This window comes from Nesoenas mayeri (assembly GCF_963082525.1).
Source record: "Nesoenas mayeri genome assembly, chromosome: Z".
Lineage (NCBI taxonomy): Eukaryota > Metazoa > Chordata > Aves > Columbiformes > Columbidae > Nesoenas > Nesoenas mayeri.
Window position 1 is genome coordinate 69,947,779 of NC_137542.1, and position 19,466 is coordinate 69,967,244.

General features: G+C 39.8%; 1 protein-coding gene across 1 annotated transcript in view; it reads left to right on the forward strand.

Annotated features, from left to right (window-relative positions):
- KIAA1328 overlaps positions 1–19,466 on the forward strand; it is a gene marked incomplete at both ends in the record, with an annotated part of 174,267 nt that overhangs the window by 106,577 nt on the left and 48,224 nt on the right. The window contains 2 exons of the mRNA XM_080362618.1: positions 10,653–11,338; positions 14,222–14,317. Coding sequence (XP_080218744.1) covers positions 10,653–11,338; positions 14,222–14,317 — 782 coding nt within the window. The remainder of the gene's footprint in view (positions 1–10,652; positions 11,339–14,221; positions 14,318–19,466) is intronic.

A 19,466-nucleotide genomic window follows, 5' to 3' on the forward strand; every position in this document is an offset into this window, starting at 1 on the left:
ATTTAAAGAAGTTGTTCCTGGTGATTTAGTCACCTTGGCATGACAGCAAGTTTCATCGTGTCAGCTGCTCTGGACTGGCCATTTTAGCTTCATTCCTAGTGACAGAGACATAAGCTTCCCCATATATGCCATTTTGTATTTACTATAGGTTAGTGCAGGGTGAAAGCATGCAAGGTGTAATCTCAAAGCTGATGAGATTGTGAGCAGCCAATGTCTAAGCTTTTAGACAACAGCTTTCTAATAAATGACATGTATAGTTTTTTGAAATGTGGAGAGATTGAGTGTCGTTATTCTGACTTGTTTCTTCTAGAGGGTTTTCTAAATTTTCTGCTTCCGAGACTATTTAACACATAATCATGGGGCTGCGTGTTCTGCCTTGCTCTAGCATTTGGCCAGTTGATGTAAAGCTATGTACCAGTCAGGTGTTGGTGTGTTAGTCTTGTTCCAGCCTTTGTTCTGAAGAACAGCATCTTTACAAAATAAAAGAGTCCTTCTAAAAGGCTTTTATTTCTTACGTGAAACTTCTGCTTTGACAAGATGAAGTGAGTCAGCCTGTCTTTAATGGGATTGCATTGAAATGTCTGCTTACATGCAACTCTTGTTGTCATTCCTTGGCATGATCGTTACTTGAGGGGCAGATTAGAGGTCAATCAGCCAGAGCCACGGGGGCACCCACAGCTAGCCTCAGGATACTCCCTACAAATGTAAGATCAAAAGGGCAGGCACATGAAAATTACTGTTTACTTTTTATGAATTATTTCCCAGAGATGGGATCATTAGCAGAATCTAAATGCCAGCTGGTTCTTATTGCAAGGACACTCCTGACAGAACACACTCACTTGGGCATGCCTTTCTGCTCTTTTAAAGTCAAAAGATTCTCTGTTTTTTTTTCTTTTGTGGGATTTCTGTATTATTTAAATGACTTTCTGCTTGTATATTTTTCCCCAAAACACTGCCCCTACTTCTGCACATGATTTAATTCTTAAATATTGTCCATTTTTTATTTTTTTAATTGGTTTGTGCAGCAAAGGTATTTCAAACTCTACATCCCTACGCCAGAGACTCTGCAGGAGACACCTTCTGAAGGGTGTAAAACTTTCGGGTAATTTTTCTGAGTGAACAGTGGCTGTTGCTTAAAATTCATTGCTGTCCAATAGGTACTACAGGTATCCCTACTGTAAATACAGGGGAAAGGTGATATTGACTGTCATGGTGAGGTACATGTTGGCAAATGCTGATTCAGTGTCTACTCCTGCAGTAATCTTCACACATCAAACTCTAGACGTTCTTATCCACATAAGTATCTGGCTTCTGTTTTATCACAGTAATCAGGGCTATTTAGAAGGGTCATGGTATATTTGCCCTTTTGTTTTGTGTCTGGAGCTATGAAATCATGACTTTGGAGCAAATGTTGATTGAATTCTAAAGACACTGGCAGTAGCCGGGAACATGTGCAGCCCCTGATATGCTAAACTGGTGGTCCAAAGTAGAGAACTGTTTGCTTTTTAAAATAACTTTGGAAAAGTTACCTTGAAGGACCAAATATGTGGTGGATGTTACTCTTTAATGAAAACCAATATGAACTTCCCTCTTATCATCCCATATGTTACTACCCCTAATGTAAATTAATCAATTGCTTCCTAGCATAGGAATGAAACTAAATCTGGCTGGTAACCAAAATAAAATCCCTTACGGCTATTTTCCTATGTTCTTAAATTGTGTGCTGTGAGATGAGGCAGTTGTCTTTTTTCACCCCTTGAAGAATAAAGAACCACCTCTTTTGCAGCCCACTCCTATGATAAGGTGGAGGGGCAGAAAATCCAAAGTTATGTTCTTTTATCTAAAATCTTATTCTTCCTGATCTGGCTAGACATTTTGGATAGATATGTTTTTACTTATTTGGCATGATGTTTTCTCAACATCATTGTTTTTTTGGCATTCATCTTGACAGCAGTAGCTAGAGAATTCTTGCTAGTTTTTTAAAAGGATAAACTGAACATGTCTGTTTCCATCTTTTCCTCTTGCTGTTGGACAGAGCTCAGGAAATTTTTGAATCCTTGCAAAGTGTTGAGAGTGCGAATGAAGCGTGGTGGTTTTGGGACCTCCACGATAGGAATGTGCCAGTGACCATCAGCGTGAGTGGCCCTGGTGATAGTAGAGCAGCATTCAGAAATTCAGCATATTAGTTGGTGCTAGGCATTGTTTAAGCTTATATTGAATCACAGAATCACATAATGTTTGGGGTTGGAAGGGACCTCTGGAGATCATCCAGTCCAACCCACCTGCTAAAGCAGGTTCACCAGAGCAGATCACACAGGAATGTGTCCAGGTGAGTTTGAATGTTTACGGAGTAGGAGACTCCACAACTTCTCTGGGCAGCCTGTTCCAGGATTCTGTCACCCTCAAATTAAAGAGTTTCTCCTCATATTCAGATGGAACCTCCTGTCCTTCAGTCTGTGCCCATTGCCCCTTATCCTGTCATTGGGCACCACTGAAAGGAGTCTGGTCCCATTCTCTTGACACCCACCCTTGAGGTATTTATAAACATTTATGAGATCCCCTCTCAGTTTCTCTTCTCCAGGCTGAACAGACCCAGCTCTCTCAGTCTCTCCTCATAAGAAAGATGCTCTAGGCCCTTAATCATCTTCACAGCCCACTGCTGGACTCCCTCCAGTAGTTCCTTGTCCTTCTTAAACTGGAGAGCCCAGCACTGCACAGAGATACTCTAGATGTGGCCTCACCAGGGCAGAGTAGAGGGAGATGACAACCTCCCTCCACCTGCTGGCCACATTCTTCTTAATGCAACCCAGGTACCATTGGCTTTCTTGGCCACAGGGGCACATTGTTGACTCATGGTCAACCTGTTGTCAGCCAGAACTCCAAAGTCCTTCTCTGCAGAGCTGCTTTCCAGCAGGTCTGCCCCTAATCTGTACTGGCACCTGGGGTTATTCCTCCCCAGGTACAGGACCCCACACTTGCCCTTGTTGAATTTCATTAGTTTTTTCTCTGCTCAACTCTCCAGCCTGTCCAGATCCTGCTGGATGGCAGCACAGCCTTCTGGTGTGTCAGCCCTTCCAGTGTGGTATCATTAGCAGACTTGCTGAGGGTGCACTCTGTCCCTTCATCCAGGTAATTGATTAATAAATTGAACACAACTGGACAAAGTACGGATTCCTGGGTAGCCCCACTAAGTACAGGCCTTCAAGCAGAATCTGCATGATTGATCACAACCCTCTGAGATCTGCCATCCAACCAGTTCTCAATCCATGTCACTATGCATTCATCCAGTCCGCACTTCCTGAGCTTAACAATGAGGATGTTATGGGAGACAGTGTCCAAAGCCTTACCGAAGTCAAGGTAGACAACATCCACTTCTCTGCTGTCATCTACCCAGTCAGTCATGCCATCACTGAAGGCTATCAGATTGGTCAAGCATGACTTCCCTTTGATGGATCCATGTTGACTACTCCTGGTAACCTTTTTCCTTCACATGCTTGGAGATGATGTTCAGAATGAGCTGTTCCATCAACTTGGAGGTGAGGCTGACTGGTCTGTAGTTTCCTGGGTCCTCCTTCTTGCCCTTTTTGAAAGCTGGAGTGACACTGGCTTTCCTCTGGTCCTCAAGCACCTCTCCTGTTTACCATGACCTTTCAAAGATGATGGAGAGTGTCTTAGCAATAACATCTGCCAACTCTCTCAGCACTTGTGGGTGCATCCCATCAGGACCGCGGATTTGTGGGTGTCTGGTTTGCCTAAAAGATCTCTGACCCAATCCTCCTCAACCAAGGGAAAGTCTTCCTTTCTCCAGACTTCCCTCGTACCTCCAGGATCTGGGATTCCTGCAGGCTGGCCTTAGCAGTGGAGACTGAAGCAGAGAAGGCTTTCAGTAACTCCACTTTCTCTGTATCTTCCATCACCTGCCCTGCACCCAGTCTCAAAATGTTTTCTACCATACTTCTTGGACTTTTTTGGCTAGATCAGCAGTAAACAGGGGGTCTGTATGCCCGCCTTCAGTCACAAAGCTGTGCTCACGGGTTCACGAGGAGTCAGAAGGCACCTGATTTGGAGCCAGGGTGCGGCATGCTTGCTGTGTGTTCCTTGCAGACTCTACGCTGACACAGATATCTAATTGTGCTGTTCATCTCAGTTACCTTTTCTGCTGCTATCTTCCTGTCTTTCTTGTAGTCATCATGGAAAACAATGGGTTTAAGATGTCTTTTATTGCATTTGTGCTTCACAGACTGTTACATTCCTGCCTTTTCATAATGAGCCACAGAGGTCCTTAAACCTCTCCTATGGAGCAGCGCATTTTGAAGCTGATAACCAAATCTGGATGGATTTCTAGAGCACTGGTCTCCCCAGTGCTCTTAGGATAGAATAATGGTGGAGGACCCTTCTCCACCCAGTTGCGAAGGAGTGTGAGATACAGCTTCCAATGGATAGCTGTTAAATTAACATTTCAATTTCCCTGTGTGTAGCCTTATCTTTACAGACAGGTGTATATGTGTTGGGAGAGGGGCTATTTTTGGCTATACTGTAGGAGAGCCTGAAGGTAATGAGTTGTGCATAGTAAATCTTGCTTACTCCATAATTTCCACTACATTTCAAATTAAGGGCCTAAATTAGGGTTAGTGTCAGACTTGCTCTTTTGCTATGTCCTAATTTTGTTTTAAAAGCACATAGCTAAGGACTTTAATATGTTTTAGATTCAGTACTTGTAAGTTATACTAAAATCCCTAAGGGAGCCAAAATAACTTATTAAAACCGTGCAAATGTTTTTGACTGCTGCATTCTATTATTTTCTATTCCAGTGGTAGCATACAGCCTCTGCTGCTGATGGGCGGAGGAACCCAAACCTCCAGGGCCCATTAGACTTAACTTGTTTACTGCATTGATATCTATATGTTAAATGACAAGAGAGTTCAGGTTATTGAATAATTTAAAATTCAGCTCTAATTGGTGTCATATGACCTGGAAAAGGCCATGGATGACGCCAGGAGCATGCTGTGAAATTCTTATAAATAATTCATAAATTAGATCATTCATTTGCCTGGATGTCTTGTTAAATGCAGAAGTTTGTAAGTAATAACTGATGATATAACACCTGTAAGTATTTAGTTCATATGCTGGAAGGTAATCTACCTTGATGATCTTCTAGCAAAACCTGCCAGAGTATGAGAGTTAATTGCACTAGGGAGAATGCACTACATTTATTTGGGATGGGCTTTGGCAAGGCGTACCGTGCAGATGTTGCATTACGCATTCTCTATCAGCTAGACAACTATTCTGTGTATGCCCATGTTAAAAATGCAGCTCATCACTCTTCTGCCCTTATTTCACATGAACTCCAAATGCACTGGGAAATGGTAGTGACCTGCTCTGCTCACAAATAGTATAGTTTTTGAAATATTTATCTAGGTCTTGAACTACTGATTCTTCAGTAAAATAAAGGGCAGAAGTAAAAAATTGAAGTCAGAAGATTGTGATTTTTCGTTTTTATAACGTTGGCAGCACACTGAATGTTAATAGTTAGACCTGGTGCTGTTAAGATTGGTATAGTGGCGTTTTTCTATAGTGCAAACAGGCCTGGTATAGTTTTGTTTCGGAAAGCAAATATGTTTGCTTAATTTTAGTGGTCAGGTATTGCATTGCCGTACGTAGGTACCGTTTGGACTTAATGGGCATTCTGCTCACAGTGACTTCCAAGACTCAACGTACAGGCGCCTCGCTTAAGTTTTCTTGAAGTGCTCTATTATTAATGACTGCCTTATCAACCAGCGTAAAACCCGTTTGCTGATCTGAAATGGAAGCATTTGTTAGAGATTATCTACAATATTTGTGTAGCTGGAGAAGAAGGGTGGCATGTTTATGAATGCAAAATATGCACTTAAAGCTGAGTGCCAGCAAATGCTCACATGCCACTTTGAATGCAGGTTTTTGTGCACCTGGCATCCCGGCTCAAACCCTCTTAACAAAGAAGAGGAAAAAAAATTGAAGGCGACACAAACATAGGAGGTGTTCCTCTGCTGTCAGCTACCAGCTATACATTCACTCTTTTGTGATGTGATCCTGTTTTGTTGTGGTTTTTGTTTTGTTTTGTTTTGTTTTTTTCTGGCTACACCTGTTCAGTATATTGAGTTCAGTAGATTTTACAGGAAAATACAGGCTTGTGACTGTCATTCACATAGTTTCTTTGATTTGAGACCACTTGTTTTATTCAGTGCAATATAGCAATCATAGCTATACATAATTACTACACAAAATGGTGCTTTAATTCTTGCTTGAAAAATAGTCAGCTTACCTTCTCAGTTATCTACTGTATTTATCTTAGATACTGACAGAGACAGTTGCTGAACTATCATCTGTGCACTTTGTAATGACTGAAATTAGGTTACTTATGGTAGAGATTTTAATAAAGGATTATATGAGTTAAAGAAAAAAATTTATAGACTTCAGTATATCCTACTAATTTACTTTCAAATCTTTACCTTTTTACATTCTCCTTGATAAATTCTTACAGGCGCTTGGAACGAATAGCTCCTTAATCACTAGTAATGCACTTCAAATAGTCCTATCATTTGAAATAATTGTTCCTAAAACGGCATTTCTGTTGCCCCGTTATCCTACCTGAGCTTATTTATAATATATTCTCCTCATTCTACTGACAAGAACAAGTGCTTGTACTGTTGATAGACCTGCAAACCCAAAGCCAAGCCTTATTCACATGAGACCCATATATCAACAACACATAGTGGTGACTGCGTTCAGGTTTAGGATGTATACCTTAGTGAGTGCACCATATGTGCCCTTGGTCTCTTTAAGGTGTCCCTGTGTATGGTAGCCTCTCCTTTGTCCATTTAGAAATTTTTGCTTCATCTTTAAGTATCTTTCAATCACTGCGTTTCCCTTGCGGTTGCTGCTTCTGTTCAGTCTTGGCTCCCTCCAGGGTCCCTTCTCTGTTCTGAACCTCAATGGTCCTCTCTGTCTTACTCCCCCACCCCAGAGCTGAAAATCCAGATTAGGGAAATCTTCTCTAGATAAAATTGAGAACAATTTTACTTTCTCTTCTTTTTTTTCTGTGTTCAAATGTATTTCAGCTACAAACTACAGAGCCAGGTGCTATGGGTTAAACTCTGTTAAGATCTACAGGAATTTTGCTGTCCACTGTAACAGCATTGTATTTTGCCCACTGGATGCATGGACCCTAACTATCATCCTCAGCGTGCAGGACTTGTTGAGGCAATGATTTTGGGCTGTTTCTTAAATGTGTTTTGTACACACAGAGCTACCAGCGAAATCTGTCAGGACCTTGCCTGTGTTGAGATTGTAAAATCTGGTCTGTTCCTAGTTAATCCCTTGCAGTACAAAGCCCAGTGTGCTGGAGTCAGTCTGTATGTGTCTTCTTTGCCAGCGCTGTGAATTAACACAGCAGAGCACACAACTTGCATTTAAGAAGAATTTGCAGAGATCATAATGCTGCATGCATAAAACTCATGCACTGTTTGTCTGTTTGTAGGAAGTTTTAAGGACTGGATGTTTGTTTAAGCTCTGCTCAGAATCCCTGAGCAAAAATTATAGGGATTGCAGTAAAGATTTCATAGAGCTCCCCACATGTCTTCCTCTTTAAACTCTTCTAAAGATTATTTGAACTATTTTGTAACATCTTCTTGTTTCCATGCAAGACTTTCACATCTGATCAAGTCTTATTAACTCCATATGTTTCAAGGAGCAGTCTGAGTTTGTTTGTTTGTTTAAGCCTCAGTTAAAGGAAGTTGTGTCTTTAAAAACCACACAGCAAGCCTGGAAGAGCCCCATAGAGGGGAAAGCACAGCTGTTCCATCATGGTCCGTCATGGTTTTCATGTGTCCCATAGGCAATATCTTTCTTAAACTCATCTTGTAAAATTACCGAATTCCTTATGCTTGCGAGTCTTTAGGCTCACAGTAGTAGGTGAGTCTGAAGGATATTTTTGTTCATTTTTCCCTTTCACCTGGTCTGTGTCTTACAGACCAGACCTATCATGGCGTGCTCTGGTCTCATCTAACCAGATGAGTGTGAATGTCCATCCATTTTCTCTGTAGCCTCTACCATCCAGCTGTAGTTTTCAATTAAAGCACTAAGAGAAAAACACAAGGTGCTAACAAAGTTGTTGACTATCTTCTGAGTCCCAATAGTTAATTCTTCTTTGGGGTTAGGCCCTGCAAGGTACTGAGTAGCTGTCAAAGGCATGTGAAATTGGAACTTCTGCCTAATGTGACCTCCTTCTTCTAAAGGAATAAAAAAACCCCTACTCACATTCAATGACATTAATGAGAATTTTCCCCCCTGCAAACATATTGTAACTGTGAAATAACATTAAAGTTTCTCTGCCTTGTTATGAAGTCTTTAAATGTCAATGCCATTTCTGAGACCATCAGGGCAGATTTAATGGCAGCCAAGGTCAACAAATGCTAACTGGTACCTCTCTTTTAGGGCCTTCAGGGACTCTTAATAGAGTCTCAGCCATGAAGTTAATTTGCAATGTGGGCCTTTATTCTTAAACCTGGTCCTGATGATTATTTTTTACCATCTTCATTCATGTGCTTAGATTTCTTAACATTTTCTTGTCTCTTCAGTCAATAAAACAAACTGCTAAAATAAAGAAATTCTCAGTCATTCCATCTTTTTTGAGTCTTCTTTTTACTATTCCTTTTTAATCCTGTCCACGGGCTGCAGAAGGGTAGGTGTATGCTTTCTGTAGACCACCCTAACTAAGCTACCAGCTCTGGTCCTCTAAGATCCTCTAAGACTACCTTCAGGTCTGTCACCATCTGCTGTCCCAGGGGGCTGGGAAACTGGCCACCTTTAAAGCTTCTTTTTGCTGATACCCTATATGCTCTGCTAGCAGAAGCAGGTGAGCTGGGAAAGAAGGAGAGAGCCTGTAACCACAGGATCCTCTACTTTCGCTTTTCTGTATTTGTTCCTGTTGCTGGTCATCCCTTTATGTATTGTCTAATTTAGATTAAAAGGGCTTTGTAGCCTTTATTTGTCTAGAAAATATTGCAGACAAGGGTGGCACGCTACAAATAATAAATAACAAATCTCCATCTTTTTGGCAGCATGTTGCATTTCTGCTCAGTTGCCCTGCCAGCCCCTCTGACTTTAAAATATTTTAATGTCCTGCACTTTTCACCCAGTCCAAGCACCAGACTTTCCTCAGACATTTAGTACTGACATTAATGCAAATGCCTCCAACTCACTGGGCCCTTTGGGGCAAATCGTGACATCCTTGGCTTTCAATCACACGTCAGAGAGGATATATTTGTATCCACAAAAGCGGAAATAATAAAATATCAGTATTCAGGTGCTAATCCACGTTAATTTACATTCTGTGAAGTCTACAAGAAACTTGTAATTGGTTGTCTTGAAGGGCAGCAGAGTATATTTGGTATTTTGTTTATTTATAAAAAAGAATTTAAATTATACATATAAACACTGCATAGATTTGGATTATATCTCTCTTCTAATCATCACTAGACGCTTGCTTGCACTCCTAAATTTGAGTGTTTTCAGGCTTGCTGACTGTTTCGCACTCTATGTGGACAATACTCATCTATTTTAAGCATTGCCAGAGTGCGAATAATACTTTTCTTTCTATCAGTGGATACCAAATTTCTACTTTTGCTGCAGTAGTTTAATTATCTTTAACAAACCCGGCTTCTGTAATTAAAAAAATCAGGTCTTTGTGAAAGGTCCAAAAGGCTGGAGGAGCTTAAATTTAGTATATTATTGAAATTAATGCACAGGTCTAGCAAAAGAAATGCGAGTGCCTGATTCACTGCTGTTCCGATGTGCATAAAAACTCAAATGCTTAACTGCCTAGATGAACCATAGTTCAAAGATACTCCAGGATGTAAGTAGGATTTTGATGTCTGTTACATAATATTCACAAGTATAACAAAACCACTAGAATTTACTTGCACCAGGTTGACAAATGTGAATTACAGTTGCTTGCTTTCTTTAGAGTTTTATCAGTGCATAATCACTTGCCCAGCTTAATTGAAAAATCACTTACGTTTATAGCTGATTTTAAACATGTTTTGTATTTAAATGACAGCTTTTGATGTACAACTATTTTTTACAGAAAGTAGTTGGGTTTTATCTGTGTTTCTGTAAAGATATTTCAAAAACTCTCATCAAATTTCCAGCGGTAAGTAATATCCCATTCAGTGCAAGGTGAAATGTTTTACATCAAGTCTCCTGCTGTGTAATGGCCAATCAAAGAGTATTTATAGTGGCTGAATGGATTTTTTGGCTCGGTATTCAAAATTAAACATTTTCAAACATTAACATTTAATGTTTTTTGCCACTCTTCAAGTTGATTTTATGTAACCCTAGATGCTCACAACTACTTGATACTCTGAAGCGACTCATTTTATGCTGAGGATCCTGCAGGCAGTAGTTTTACATTTATTACAGTTGTGTAGATGGAATGAAATGTAGATTTGATAGCAGATTCGTGTCTGTCTTCTGATAAACATTTTCTCGGGTTTGGCTGTATGTCCATCAGCATGATGCAGCAAGTCTGTTTCTGAGACTACACGTTTACCAAGTGAAATTAATGAGCAAAGATGAATTTTGGTAATTCACAGGAAATTGTTTTTTTATTGCAGGCATCCGGTAAGAAGAGCTCATGCCAGCAGCCGTCTTTGGAGCTAGATGGTTCCTACTTGTGTATTGGGGGACCGCAAACTCTTTATAAGAACAGTAGAGCGTCAAAAGCTGGAAGCCCAGCGCGTGTTGCATTGTCTCAGTCTTGCAGGAACAATCAGGATTGCAGGACTGAAATCCATTGCAACCATCAGGAGTGTCTGAAAGAATATCCCATAGAAAATGGCTTTCACAGAAAGTGTAACAATATGATTTCCCCACCCAAGCAGAGCAGTCCTCACCATGTAAAACCGGCTCAGGAGATGGACCAGAAAGTCAATGGGTTTCAGAGCCTGTACACTCAGCAAGCAAGTCGCAGTTGTGCCTGCGGGCATGCAGGGAGCTTGGGGAGCAGGCAAGAGAACCACCATGTCAACCAGGTACCGAGAAGACACTCTGGCCCAGTTCACAAAACCTGTGATTATTCCAGGCACTCCCAAGTTTCTGGGCTGAACGACAGCGTGGAATCAGGGCGTAAAGAAACAGAGCAGGCTAAAAGGTTGTATGAAGAAAGAAGGCACAAGCTGCTTCTTCAGAAGATGGAGCTGGAAATCGAAAAGGAACGACTCCAACATTTGTTGGCTAAGCAAGAGGCAAAACTGCTCCTAAAACAAGAGCAACTACACCAGTCCCGTATGGATTATAACAGGTGATTTTGAGACTTATAGTTAAAAAAAAAATAAAATCTAAAATTTCTAATGAAGATGTGGGAAATAGTTAAAGCAGGAGAATGGAACTGATAAAATAAGATAGGCAAGACCTGTGGCACAAATTCTCTCTGACAGTGATTTAGAAGAGAGGAGACTTTTTACTATATTAGTATATACTGTTGGGAAACAGCATGAGGAAAACAGTATGTGGTAGAAAGAAAGGCAAATAAAAGCAGTGCTGAAAGACTAAGTAGGAAAAGAGGAGCAGTAGAAGAAAATGAGAGGTTGATCTTAGTGCAAGCCCTTCAAGGAATTCAGACATTTGGCAAGAGAGCAGTGTGAGTGTGGATGACATAGATTTGGCATTTACCCTTCTTTCCTTGGAGAGGTCAGTTTTGAAGTCTTGCACCTTACTGGGTAGGGACTGTAAGAAGTGTCTTTTACAGAAAAGATGGAGATTATTTTATATATATATGGAATATATATATATACTTTATATATATAATATATATATTATGTATATAATATATATATATAAATATATATATTAAAATATATATATATATGTATATATATGGAAAAGGAAGGGAGCTCTGTGTACCAAGGACAATTTCTTTCGAGTGATGTTTGTGGAGGGGAGACTGGGACTCAATACATGCTTGAACTAGAAGAAGAAAAAGGCAATAAGTATAGAAATGTGGGATGTGGCTTGAAAGGCCCATGAGCTTGTTGCAGAGGGTAATACCTTCCTGAAAATCTAAATGGAGTCTCTGGGAAAGAGGGAGAAACTGGTTTATTAGTATCACATTACTGAGTGGAGAGGAGCAGGGAAAGAAAGTGAGCTAAAGCAAGTTGAATTACCCAATGTACCTCACTTGAATACTAGCATTTCATCATTTGGGAAGGGAGGGCAATGGGCAAAAATCTAGCAATCTTTTAGAAGAAGCAATAAGAGGGTTTCACAAGGATGCTTACTTCGATACTGTTTTAATATGGCAACTGCTGACAGCATCCCATGAGAGTCTGCGTTACATGACCCACTTCCCACAATCACGTATTATAACCACCACGAACGAATAAATCACTTTCTCTTCTTAATCCCAGCCCCCTGATTACTTTTAAAACTCCGAAAGAGTCTACAATAATTTAGGTGGTCTGTTGTTTGTTGTCTTGGCTTGTGGCTTACATTGAAATTATGTGTTTATATGACTTTATAGGACTTTAAAAATGCCTGTCTTAAAGGCAATCACAATTGTGTGTCTTGAAAATGACTGAGGTCACAAACAAAGGATTATGACTTCAGGTGAGAATTAAGTAGGAACAGATGGATTCTTAATCATCAAATACTTTAATTCTATGCATGCATCTCTCTGATGAAAAACAAGTAGAATATGAAGGACATAACAGACTGAGTCTTTGGTGATTTTGTTTCTAATGGGTATTTTTCAGCATTTGAGGCATCATAATCTCAGGAAAAAATGAACCTTAAATAATGATGTGCTTGTTAATGCCATTATGCCTACTTTAGCCATTTTTTTCCTAGCAAAAAAATGTCATGGTTCACAGAGCTCTAGTTGTCTAAAATAATTCTATGAAATAAAATAATGTATCATCAATGTGAGGGTCCAGTATTTTTGTGGTCTCTTTTCTGAGATGCAGGTGAAAGCACATTTGCCATATTCTCTGTAAGAAAAGCAACTAGGATATAGTGTGCTTGCTCTTAAAAAATATTCAGTCTCTTTAGAATTAAGTGTTTGATATTTGCAGATAAATCTCTTAGGAATCATAGTTCTGTTTCAGTTCTAGGTATGTAATTCACTTTTGCACTTGATAACAGGGTAATTTTGTATACTACAAGCAATAAAAATTTGTTTAGCTAAGCTCAAATACCCTTCGTTTCATTGTCAGGAGGCTCTAACCTAGTTCGTCTCTTAACATCATGACAGTTTAAAAAAACCCAATACAACAAAAATCCATTTCCAGATAGTGTTTATTTTTGTCTGTCCTTCTGCATGAGTGGAGTGCTGGTTAAGGTCCATTCTGAGCTGCTGAAAGTATTGACATTGAATGACAAGTAAAAGGTCTGACCATTTGTAATTATTGGCTATTAACTCTTCTGCTCTTTTAGCGAAAGTATGAATTGATCCTTTTTTTTGTCCATGCTGCATCAGAGCTGCATTTCAATTTCGCACTTTTCCCCATTTAGTGTTAAGTGAGCATAGTACTCTCAGTTTGCAGTTTTTCTCTGTGAAACAGTTGCTCAGCTGTCAAAAATGCCGTGTGTGCAGGTAAAGGGACCAGTTCTGTGACTCCTCCTGGTGCCAGCCACACCAGAACACACTAATACAGGTAAATCCTGAAAACAGGAATTTTATTCATATGGAAAGGGAGAAGTATCACTATTATTGGCTTTTCTACCTTCATTTGAGAGAAAGAAGAAGGAGGAGTAATCTGTTAAAAATAGAGCATCATCTGTGGGTCTACAGCTTCAGGAGATGCAACCATCTCACACAAATTATGTGTTTTGTACAGTTTATGGATGGTGCCTTAGGGCCCTGGTGCTGCTGGAGCTGTAACCTGAGTGCAACGGGGATGTTTGTTATTGGACACTGACCATTTTCTTAAGGGACCAGGTCCTTGGAAATCAGTGAATGAAATTTTCTAATCTTTTAATAAATCAAAACCCTTAGAAGCAAAGGCACTGGACATAAGTCAGCCTTTCAATACAAAAGTATATTTGAAAGCGTGAAAACAGTTGTGAAAGCTTCTACATTTAACGTGATTAAGTGCCCCGTTTGGAGACACACAACTCACCTTTTTGTGGTAATTTCCTGATGTGATGATTTGACCAGCTGCAAAAACAGCTAACTCTGCTTTTTCAGATTTAGAGGCCACGTGCCTGGTTCAGAAGACGTGCCCATTGATGAAGCACCTGGAGAAGTTGCTCTGATGATGAACGGCAACAGCATGGGGCTAAGGTAATTTCTTTCTTCACTTCTAAGTACTTCACAGTGTCAGTATATCTTCTTGACAGTGTGCTGTTGGCTGCTCAGTGTATTTGTTCATGTGTTTGTTTCAGATTAAGAGCTTTTTTCTGCAGGAAAGGTAAATTCATTGGCTGTTGCATTTTATGAGTCAACTCAATGGTCATGCTGACCTGTCAAGGTCTAGGGGTTGACTTTCTGTAGAGATCTCAGGTTTTGTGTGTCATCTCTTAAGGACACTAACCTAGCCTAGTGCAAAATGAGTGCTTGTTATCTTTTCAATTAAGATCATCTCTTCACTCTTCAGACCTGATGTAAAAAATATGTTATCCTTTATCTCCCAGATAGAAATTATCTTTTACAATTGCTGACAGTTACTTGTTTTTCAAGCAATGCTGTGTTGCACCCCTGCTTCAGTATGGTCAGAACAAACTACCACTGAAATAACTGGAAGCAAAGTTAAGCCAGTATTTAGCTCTTTATCTCAATTTTGCATGCTATTTAAAACTTTAATCAATACATTATTGTGTATTCTCTCTGTCCCGCCCTGTCACATTTCCTGTTACCACTGGAAGAAGATTCAGGCTTATTAGAAAAGAAACAAATAACAACTGTGGCTTTACAGGGTTTTTCTCCCTTTCTCAAGATGTAACAACTTCTTGTTCTGTGCTTTAACTGTATGTGTCCTTTTGACCCAAGTATCCCCTCTTTGGTAGACAAGATGAGCAGCTGCTCTTTGAATGGGCCCTTCTTAGTGGCAAGAGAAGACTTTAAAATAATAATCTTTTCTCTCCATTATGAGAATACTGGAAGAACTGATAATTTATTTATAAAGTAAGGGTCCAATACTTTCATTTATTTATTTTTCTTTAACCTCAAGTGAAACAGATTTCATTTAATTTTTCTGAGATCCGTTTTCATTGAAAAGGGATAAGAGTTCTTTCTCCAGAACAACAGAAGTTACTTATTTCTTTGGAATGCTTCATTGCTTAACCAGGTGTTTGGCTGCTGTGAGCTACTGGCATATCCTTATTGTATTCTGATGCTTTTTTTGTCTCATTTTCACATAGACTGAAGTGATCAAAGTGTGATCTTTGTAAGAAAATAGATCGAGAGTCATTGTATGTTTAAGATGCGCTAGCACTAAGCCACTTGGAGGAAAAATGCAACCTAGAACATCTGTAGGGCTGTTTGGCAACAGTCTACCGAAAACGTGCAAAAATCTACATAGCCTAGGAGGAAAAATGAGGAAAACCTGTGCCATTAACAAAATGAGAGTTCCAGATTTCAAAAGGTTCCCCGCCCGCTCTTCATTCCCCTGGTTTAATTTACTGTAATTTTTCAAAGTTAGTGTGTGTTCGTGCAGTCTCAGGTTGCCATGCCAGCTGGTTCCGAAGTTTGGCAGCAAAACACTGGGAAGTTTTTCTTCCTATCTGCCATCTTCCGTTTCGCAAAGGTTACCAGATGAATGGTCCCTAAATAATTTACTCTAATGTAGGGCTGAAAGAGGCTACGGAAGACAAGTCCATTTGTCTCTTTTATGCATTTGAATATGTAAGTAATGTTTTCTTCAGTATCGAGGGAGAGTGTGCAAGTGTGTGGCTATAGCTTAGAAAGGAGGAAGAACTGCTAGCAATATATCCTTTCTTTTAACAGTGTTTTTTTCCTTTTTTTGGAGGGAGGTGTGTTTGTTGTGTTGTTATTTTCTTTTTAACTGACCTGCCAAACAGTTCATATTACAGCTGATACTATCAGAACCCTAATGGAAAACAAACCCACTCTGACTTCCAGTTCATACATGAGAACTCCTCTAGCAAACCTCACGGCATGAAACTTGATTTTAGTCTTCAAATAAGCAAAACTTAGCTTAAAAACATCCTGGTATTTTAAAGGAAATTGTGGAAGTCCTTTAAAATACTAAATTTGCTGAAGTGAGATATTGGAGTTTAGAAGTGAAATAAATAATATAATCAAGAACTGAAAAACATAGTTTTTTTTATAATTAACAGCTCATTTTGAGTTAATTATCTACAATTAGGAAAATCTAATTGCAATTTATTCTCTACTATCTGTGGGAAGAATCGTAGGCAAGGGAATGTGCATCACTGCCAGGCATAAATGCTATAGGATGGGTACAAATAATAGAGGAGCCCTTAATGAAAAACAAAAAGCAAATAGGAGCGTGCAGCTGTGCCAGGCCATTGAAAGGTAATTGTAGTCAGAAATGAGATATGTACTTTAAAAGGCATCTTGTCATCTCCTGTAGGGATTAATTTTTTCCCTCCTTGAAAAAGGAAAACAAGATTCCATGAGCAAATACAGCACAGAGCTTGATTTCTGAATCAGACATTGGTCACAGTCTGTAAAAAGGCAAACTTTCGCCTCGGGGACTGCCACAAACTATAGACAAAATTTCTACTAGATGCCTGTTTTGTTTCCTCTTCTAAATGTGCCATTATGGTTTTTTTTCACTATCAAAGTAAGCAAGCATTGTCCGCCTCAGCCTCTTTGGATGGTCCTGGTGTGAATTTGCAGGGTTGAATTTGTCATTTCCCTACTGGATGTCTTGAGGAGCAAGTGGGAAGAAACACGTCTTTGTCTCTTTGCCTGCTTGCAGCTGGTCTGTCGTGTGGGACCTGAAGAGTCTTCAGATGCAGGATCTCCAGTTCTCTAAGGTGCAGCAGTCAGAGCAGGTTTTATTGAGGATGGTTTTCAGTAGCTTGGAGTGCTCCTAAGTGAGCCCACAGCCAATTTTCAGCTATGGAGACAGTAACTTGCACAATTAATGGCAAGTTGTCTGTATAATTTCAAGTCTGCCCTAGTGTGCAAGATGCTTTAAAATATTCAAAATAAAAACATAACCTGATGCATTTGTTTAGCATAAAACAGCCTTTTGCAAAGCGCTTTCCATCTCCCAGGCGCAGATGCTTGGTACATGCTCAAGTACCCACTCCATGTGTATTCAGCAGGATCAATACACCAGCACCTGCTTTTGTGTGTGCTCCTGATGTCTGCATCTGGGAGAAGAATTTTAAAACAATCCACTCTTCTCTCTTTTATTTAATCTTAACTTCGGATCTGAATGTCAGGGTAGTGAGGCCTATTTAATAGCACCAACTAGAGAAGATAAGGTTTGCTACTTTGCAAGTACCCCTCCCCAGAGTTGTGCTATGTGCCTAAATCTTAACATACAAGGTTCCCTGATTTTCTGATTCCTCGATTTCCTGTATAGTTTTGCCAGTACAGCTTTCTACTGCCTTCTCTCTAACATGTGTCTTTTCCTCAGATTTCACACAATGCTGCCACTGCACCTCTGCACTGACCTGTGCAAAATGTTATAAATAGGAATTGTTGGTTACAGCAGCTATCGGATGGGTTTACAGTTATCTGCAGGCACCCTCTCAATGTATGCTGCCTGGTTAAAGCATTTCTTTACCAGAGTAGTAAAGATTTGCAGGTGGAATTTGCCACCTTTAATTTCATTGAAGGCTTTTTATATTTGAGTGCTTCATTCTATGTTACCGGTGTATATGTTTTCCAGTTTGTATTTTTAGTTAGTTGAAAATATCAAACACAGAATTCAGCAGTATTTTCCCCCCTATTTGAATGCTCATTGCTATGGTGATAGTTCCAGGAGGGAATACTGTCAGGGGTCTTTTAAAAGATTTTTATGTTTATGGTGTAACTATTTTTATTGTCTTGTGAGAGAAGGTGACAATTATCTCTTGCTCCTTGTTTAATGCTTTGTTATGAACTCGATTTTTTTGTGGCTTGTTAGACATGCAGGCATCTTTCTATGGTGATGTGCACGCATACTTCTGTGGGTTTTTTCTAAATATTCAACGCAATTAACTAGACGTACAGAGGAACACAGACTCGCAGCTCCCCCTGCTGTCACAGGCATATTCAGGTTTGTTCACACAGTTCCCCCCTCCAAGTAATTTTAAAAGAAAACAACAAATACACGCAATCACACTGTTCTTCCACCTCTGACCTGACTCGCGCTGGCCTCATTATTCCCATTTTTGGCAGGAACCGGTATTTAAAAATTGATGGTAATAGTAGCACCCATTATTTTTTTTTCCTATTTGAAGTTTTCTTGTCAGTTCTTTTTTGTGTCAGTCTGTGTCACCTCCTGTTACTCTTGTCCTGAGCCTCTGGAGGAGAAACCATCACCAGTGCCACAACTGGCTCGTTCTCCAAGACCTCCCAGGCTTCACTTCATCTATGAGTTGTCCTTGGTCTCTTGAGGTGCATCCGTGTACTACTTGGACAACTTTTAGGAATGTATCCAATACAGTTTGTTGGGATTTTTTTTCATCTATTTGCTGTTTTGGCAGATTGGCACATTAAATTGGGCTGAAATCAACCATGCTTGCAAATGGCCCATAAAATCTGTGTGTCTGGAAGCTTCTTACACACTTTTCAGTGCTCCTTTTAACGCCCATCTTATACTTTCTTGTTTCAGATAATTCTATATTGAAGTTTGTATCATTTTTAGATAGGATATTTGTGGTTCGAACACTTGTTTGGCCAGTAAGAAAAGTGCTTGCAGATCTGCCAGTAGTGCAGATGCTGAATTAGGTGCAGATATGAGTTTTTCTTTCTCTCGTGTCATTGTCTGGCTATATATAGGCACAGCATCCCTTCAACAGATGGCTGCTGGAGCCTGTTGTGACGTAACGAGAGAGTATAGTCAGAGTTACATATATATTTTTGGTTCATTAATGTGCAGACTCTGAAGGTATTTTGTTTTCACGTGAAGGGTGAAGGCTTTTGTTCTGATGTTGTTGCTAAAAGCTTATTGCCGAATGGGGGGTGAGTGGCAATATTTTACATACGCATGCATGTTCTTAATTTATTTTTTTTAAGGTAGGCAGTGATCCTTATCAGACTGGGGAGCGAGGAGTTCATTTCTGCTGACCTGATTGCTTAACTAATCTCATTTTCGGGTTTACTTTCAACTGCAGCAGGGTTTTGAAGCTGCCTGTCGTACATTTACCTGAATTATGCTGATTCTGGTCTCATGACCACGTGTGCTGCACACAGCAGTATTGCATCATTTCCATTACAATCCCAAGTAACCTTGAGCAGGAGGCTTACTGATAGACCTGAGGTGTAAGATGTAAGTAGGAGATACCAT